The 7,612-nt window shown below is 38.5% G+C and overlaps 1 protein-coding gene across 6 annotated transcripts in view; it reads right to left on the bottom strand.

Moving 5' to 3' along the window:
• Nucleotides 1–3,492: 3,492 nt before the first annotated feature.
• LOC127531963 (gastrula zinc finger protein XlCGF26.1-like) overlaps nt 3,493–7,612 on the bottom strand; it is a 90,447-nt gene continuing 86,327 nt past the window's right edge. For 5 of the 6 annotated variants that reach the window (XM_051942645.1, XM_051942644.1, XM_051942648.1 and 2 more), the window contains one exon: nt 3,493–4,296. In XM_051942645.1, coding sequence (XP_051798605.1) covers nt 4,009–4,296 — 288 coding nt within the window. In that variant the 3' untranslated portion in view covers nt 3,493–4,008. The remainder of the gene's footprint in view (nt 4,297–7,612) is intronic. The other variant, XM_051942643.1, reaches the window with a different exon arrangement.

Below are 7,612 nucleotides of genomic sequence, written 5' to 3'. Positions count from 1 at the left end.
AGAACCGGTGATAACTGGCTGGGGGAGAGCCGGAGGGGAAGGATGACAGCGGGGATCCCGGACAGCTGGCTGTATGGAGGCAGGAAAAAACAATGTCAAAAACAAGGCAGGAACTCAAAACAGAAAATGCAAAAGGCGAGAGAGCGAACTAACTACGTGGTTTTGGTTCAACACTCTGGCAGGGAGTGGAAGGCTGAGACGGTACTTATTGTAGAGGTGAGTCGTTAGTGAGATGATAGTCAGCTGTCCGGGAGCCGTGGAGGTAGTTGATTGCCTGAGTGGAGTCAGCTGAGAAGCTAGACTCCACTCAGGCACCGAGCTGTGGGAGGAGAGACAGGGTAGAGAAGCGAATGGGAGACAACTGGACAGACAGACAGGGCAGAGGAACGGAACTGTAAGACAGGCAAGACAGACAGGGCAGAGGAGCGGATGGGAGACAACCAGACCGACCGACAGACAGACAGGACAGAGGAGCGGAACTGTGACACACAATGACCAAGATGGTACAAAAACAACAAAAGGAGACAAAAAATGACCTGAATTAGATAAAAACATGACCAAAATGACCCGATTGATCCAGAAATCTTTACTAACATTCATCACGGTCCAAATTTATTCTATTCAACATTCTGAAGGTTTTACACAGAGGTTTGTTCATAGATCATTTACAGTCTGATTGATACATTTTTTTTCTAAAGACAAGCTGAAATGCACAAAATGATCCAATAAGATGCAAAATGATCAAAATTGAACAAAAAACCAAATCCATGTCATGTTTGGGTCGTATGTTGGCCTTTAACTTTGAGCAGATGTGTTATTATTTAGTGTTTATGGTAGAATGTGGCCGTTTTAATGGCAGATCACATGGAAGTAACATGAGCCAGTTTGAAATAGTGACTTATGCATAAGAACAACATAAAGAAATTCAAAGTTTTTAATCAGTAAATATGTTAGATTATATTTTTAATCTATTTTGTGTACTTGTTGATGAAAAGCGTTTGATAAAAGAAACCTTAATAATGTTGCCTTTTAATGTTTTAACCCTCCTGTTGTCCTCATTTACGGGCACCAAAAAACATTGTTTCTTTGTCTAAAAAAAGAAATCAAAAAATTCCCCAAATTTCTGAAAATTTTCAAAACCTTCAGGAAGAAAATTCCAGTAATTTCTTAAGTGTTCTTTTCAAAAAAAAAAATCCCCCAAATTTGACAAGAAAATTGTTGTAAATATTTTCCAAACAATGAGTAAAAATCTCTAAAAAAAATCCTAAAAATATCTAAAGTGATCACATATATTTCAGTAAAACTTCTAATATTTTCTTTATGAAAATTCACATAAAAATCAACCAAAATCCAGTGAATTTTGCTGGATTTTGGTTGATTTTTTGTGTGTATGTTCATTAGAAACATTTTTAACTTTTCTTTCTTTCCACCTAAAAATGTTTAAAGATTTCCCAAAATGTTGAGAACGTGGACATCAGAAGTTTCACTGTGAAAATAGATATTTTTTCCCACATTTTCAAACTTTAAAACGAGTCAATTTTGACCCACAGGACAGGCTTAATTAGTTGTGTGAGAAGTTGAGTGTAAGTTAATTTTTTGTTATATGAAGTTAAAATATATTTTTTAGTCGTTTTCTAATTCTCCAGGATTAAGGACTGTGTAGAGACCTGTAGGGGGCAGTAACCAGCACCTACTATGATGTTCTCCACTAGCTTGAAGCAGAGGGATTCCTCAGCATGGCCACATGAACACACCTCAGCTGAATCCCAAACCGCCCCCTACACACTCCCCCTCCACTACCGAGTGTCACTCCAAAAGAAGTCACACTCGCAGCTGTGGAGGGCACCTATTATTGAAGGGGGAGGGTATAAATACGATCGTCAGGAATGGGACGCCCTGTCGCCTCACCGGAAAACGGAAGACGTCATCGCCATGGTAACACAAAGACGCCTACTGTGCATGGCTGTAGCGCTGTGGCACAGGTTGCAACTAACAAGGATCACTGCTGCTTCCAGAAGACGAAAGCGTCCCACTTTTTTTCACTCACGTTTTCCAATCCTATTATCTGGCATTTCAAATCCAACAAATGAATAAATGAATTCTGTCAGTTGTGTTCAAATTTTAAGGTGTCAGGGGGTGCACAATTAAATCAAACGTCAGCAGAGAAGAAGATTTGTTTCTTTTGATTTATCTTTTTTCATCACTCTTTATGTGATGTTCTGTCAGTGTGAAAAAGGCGTGGGAGAAATAAAGGACGCATGTGGAACTTATATCAATATGTTGTTTCCTCCTCCATTTTGACGTTGCACTTCCTGAAAAAGTTGTCCAGAGCGAGCATCGATGCAGACTCGCTATTTAAGGGCTGAACAGTCCACTCTTCCTCCGCACTACGCGGTTTGGGACGGCCCTTGATATGGAGGACCCTCCGCGGGAACGCGCAAACGGAGGGGTAGTGTGTAGGGATAGTGTGTAGAGGGCGGTTTGGGATTCATCCCTATTGTGTTTCCACTACGTGTTCCTTCCACGCCTGCAGGATGACCTTCATACTTGTGGCAGTGGTTGGACAATCATCCAATCAGAACGCAGAGCCACATGACACCCAACCAGCTGTGGGTGCTGGGTCGTACACATCACCCAATTCCTGAAGCAGAAAACACAGAGCTACATGCAAATACAATGTGATTTGAACCAAAACATTGATTCTTGTGTTTTAACAATATTAGAGGGCAAAAAAAGTGAACAGAGAGTCAGAAGTCCCTCACTGGAAGACAATTTCTGACAAGAAAAACCTCAAGGAAGAAGTCAAAGGATGCGCTTCCTCACATTAAGAGTCTTCCTTACTGGAGCCGCTGACAACTTGGACATTGCTGCGTAATTTCTACTGAGAAACTGTTCCAAACAAGAACATGAGTGTTGTTTTCAGAGCAGTTGTGGCCTGTGTTAGGACCATCTGAAAGACAACGTCACAACTGCAACAATGGAGCACTGATGCTGGAATCAGAGATTGAGGTTTTTCCAACAGTGGAACTCCATTTCAAATCATTGACCATCTCCCAAAAAACTTGTTTTTTTTTTAAATCATAAACTATGGATATTTCTAATGGTATCTATGAAATATTAGCTCAGTATGTCAGATGCTTTCTTAGAGGTTTTTCAGTGGACTGTAGACCCAGTTTCACTCGTTTTTATTTTGTCACATTGAAATTTGAGGCTGTTTGAAGATGAATATCTCAAGAACAATTCTAGATAAAAGCCTGAAACCTTCACTTGTTTGTCTTGCTAACATCAGCAGATCAGATTGCTGTTAAATACAGCAGTGGAAAAAAGTTTTTGGACATCCCATACATATATATATATATATACAAATGTATGGGATGTCCAAAAACTTTTTTCCACTGCTGTATTTAACAGCAATCTGATCTGCTGATGTTAGCAATATATATATGCTGATATATATATGTCATTTGTATTTGTGGTTGTCTGATGCAGCCACACCCTTAGAAACACACAAAAAAGACTTTTCAACAAATATTTCATAATAATATTTAAGATTGTGTAAACATTTTCTGGGTGTCTGAAAACTTTTTTCCTTCACTGTATCTGTCAAAGCATGAAAATGTGCCGTGAACAAAATGTCACTATCTCCAGACACATATATGTGGTCATGGTTCCATGATGCCAATGTCATGGTAATGACTGGATGCAGCTAATTTACAAAGAAATGATTCTAAACTACATGTCAGCTTTCAAAGATGGGACTTTTCATAGAACACTTGATGTTTTTATATTTAAACTCAATCATAATCAGAGATTAGTTGATGTAGATAGATAGATAGATAGATAGATAGATAGATAGATAGATAGATAGATAGATAGATAGATAGATAGATAGATAGATACCTCCATCCAGACATCTATCCCTCTACCACTGATAATTCATTTAACTGAGTAACCACTTAGAATGCTTTAATTAATTTACAGTCACGTCTGTTAACGACAGCTTTCCTCTTAATGGATTTTGCAACGAAGCAACAAAGTCAATAAACAAGAAATTAGACCTGAATTTTGTGAAGCCGGATCGCAAGGACTAAGTTTGTGGAGGACTTCATGAACTTTTACTGAACCCTGCATGGAGAAATCTTCTTGGCAGGGGTTCAGTCTGTGTCCAGTGTGCATATGCTGGTGTCGTTGTAGGGTTCCTTGTTGGTTGGACGTTGGTCCAGACTGGTCAAAGCAGCACTGTTCACCATTGGCAGAGTGCTGACAAGTCTGAGAGTTTTGTCCATCTGTTCTGTTCTGCTTGGAAAACAAACAGAAAATGTCAGTGTTTCCTGCAGCATTGAGCAATTGTGTTTACACTGTGACTGAGTGTTTACATACCTCACTGTGACATTGATTGAATGCTTTCTTTCTGGTGTGGATCTGCTGGTGTTGTTTCAGGGAACCCAAAGTTGTAAAAGTCTTCTTACACTCATCACATCTGTATGGTGTCTCCCCAGTGTGGACACGTTGGTGAACTTTGAGGTATCCAATGTAGCTGTAGCGCTTCCCACACTGGTCACAAAGGTATGGTTTCACCCCAGTGTGGGTCACTTCATGAGCTTTTAACTGTGAGTACCGTACAAAAGGTTCACCACAGTGATCACATACGTACACATCATGTCCAGTGTGGATGCGTTGGTGACATTTTAAGCTCTGTTGGTGCTTGAAAGTTTTTTCCACAGGAGTCACAGTGGTACCGCTTTCTATCAGAATGGGGGCATTGATGGATCAACAACTGTTCATATTGAGTAAAGGTTTTCACACACTGATCACAGCTGAATGGTTTCACTCTACTGTGAATGAGTTGATGGCTTTTTAAGTGACTCTTCCGAGTAAAAGCCTTTCCACACTCATCACAGTTGAATGGTTTAACTCCACTCTGCATGAGCTGATGATTTGCTAGATTAATCTTGTGAGTAAAAGCCTTTCCACATTGATCACAGCTGAATGCAGGGCTTAAAGTGAGAAAAAATCCTGAGCCTGAACTTCTAAGATCCAATTTATAGTGTCAATAAACGTATTTAAATGTGTTTTAAAACTCACTAAAACACAATATATATGAGATTCTATTAATTCAGAGCAAATATGAGGTCATCTGGTGGAAATAATGCCCATTATGATCCCATTATTTTATTGTTGCTCAAATGTAAAACCTTACTCGGCCAAAACTTAAGGCATTTTAGAAAGTGCTCCAAGTCAGATTTTTTTTTTGTGTTGATGTTTCAATACCACATCACTATAATTGCAAAGATTTATTTTAGTGTAAAGGGGAAAAAAATCATGAAAATCAAGCACATAACCACACATGCACATGTTAGTAACTTCTCATTTGATACACCTCAATAATCTGTGTGATTAGTTTAAATCATTTGATTTTCATTTTGAACTGATACACATTTTGTTTGTTTTTGGTAAGGGGAAAAAATGTATTCACTGTATAATTTGTTCAGTTGGCTTTCAATTTAAATGTTTCTATTTTTTATCTATATTTTGGGAAGAAAAAACAGTGAAAAGCAGGCTAAGAACATTCTTATTTAACTATCCATTATTCATTTCACACAACCCAAACGTTCGTTCTGTTCTTACTAATATTTGCTTAAGATTGGAGAGTTTTTGTTTGTGGCTAGACATCATTCAGATGCATAAGGTCACAAAATCTGCTGAGAGCTATTTAACTCATTATTACAAACATCCTATATGTCCTCAAATAAAAAAGGTTCATATCACCTATAAGCTACATTCAGTTTGTGCATATTTAACTAAACAGATGTTCCGAGTAGAATAATGGGACAAATCCTTATGGCTTGATCTTTGTTTTTTTTTCCTTTCAAAATAAAATCCAGCAAACTAAATAGCTGTTTCCTTTTTTCCTTTTGGCATTGTAAAACATAGAAAATGTTTAAAGATTAAGAAATCAAACAAAATCAACAACTTCTGTTTTTGTTACTTTTTTTAATTCAATACCTAAGCCCGTTTGTTTTTATTTTGTGGCGAAACCATGGGGACTGTGGGGCATGCACGCGCATCGCCACTGAGGCGTGCATTCCCATAGACATAGACTGACTAATGAATACAGTTCTATATAAAACAATAGACAGAAGTTATATATCAGAGAAAATGAATATATATAAATCATAGATGGAGTATCAACATCATTCACATATATAATAGATAAAAGTTATATATCAGAGAAAATCATACTACATATATAAATCATGTATGGAGTATCAATATAATCAATATATCAGAAAACTGACTGTGTTCATTAGTCAGTATTTGGTTTATGTATATATAGTGTAATCATATATTGTCTCTTCAAATTATTAAAATAATTGACTTTACTGCCATTTTCTGCTTCTCCAACATATATTAGTGTGTGTGTGTTTACAGTGTTTGCAAAATACATGTCTACAGTCGAGCTTAATATCAGAATATTCTATTACCTATTATTATTGTCTATTATTCCTGCTATGAATATTAAAATACGCAGAACCATTTGTCCTGTATCATAGCTACACGTATGACGTTTGCAGCAAAAAAATAACAATAAAAAACGCGTGAAAGTCAGTTTAATATTCAGAGTTAAGATGGATTCAATGCGCTGTCAAACAGCGCTGAGTGGAGCGGCTGACCGGACCAAGATGGCGGCCGTATTTCTCGGCAGCACCCCGAGCGGCGTCTACTCTTTATATATGTCTATGCGTATTCCTGCAGTTCTCCACGGCACGCACTTACGCCAATGGGGCGAGTCAACACACCGCAGCTCAGGGATCGCGGCAGCGGCTGCTCTCTTTGTTAATCAGCAGAGACACATCCTCTCTCCTCTGTCACACAAAGTCTGAGCAAACTTTAGTATTTGCGTCTTTGGGCTAAACACAAGCTCCAACGCTATTGACCAGTGATCAGCTGCTCGATTCTTCACCGCACCGCTCACAGATTGGAGCTCCATGCGCTCTGGAGAGACCAGGCAGCCACAGGGCTGGGACACGTGGAATGGGTATACAGTCCAAGCAGAAATAAAATAAATAATATGCAATATATATCAATGTGTTTCCAGTAATTCCCTTTAAATATAATCACAAAAAACACCAACAAATATTGCAAATTTGGATTTTGTTTGTGGGATACTGTTATTTCTTATCAGTGGCTCAGCAGCACTGACGATGCCAAACCAAGAGGGCGCAGCATATCGTGTACCCAGCAGTCGATGCGCACTCGCAGTTAGAAAACTGTGATTGGATAAAAGTTCTATCAGAAAGTCGCATGCCTGGACAGAAGGTGTGTATTTTTTAATGTAGGATTTGGAGTTTGATTGATTAAAGCGGAGCAACTGAATGCACAATGACGCACATGGTTGGAGCCTTCGGGACGGAGATGGATGGAATTTTTTAAATGGTACACTTCCATGCGCCGGAAAACTTTAAGCCCTGAATTCTAGATAAAAGCCTGAAACCTTCACTTGTTTGTCTTGCTAACATCAGCACATCAGATTGTTGTTAAATACAGCAGTGGAAAAAAGTTTTTGGACATCCCATACATTTGTGAAATACTGCATTAACAATCACTTTGA

The sequence above is a fragment of the Acanthochromis polyacanthus genome, chromosome 22 (genome assembly GCF_021347895.1).
Source record: "Acanthochromis polyacanthus isolate Apoly-LR-REF ecotype Palm Island chromosome 22, KAUST_Apoly_ChrSc, whole genome shotgun sequence".
In the NCBI taxonomy this organism is placed as follows: Eukaryota; Metazoa; Chordata; class Actinopteri; family Pomacentridae; genus Acanthochromis; species Acanthochromis polyacanthus.
Note: the sequence above shows the minus strand (reverse complement) of the source record. Positions and strands in the feature narration are given on the sequence as shown.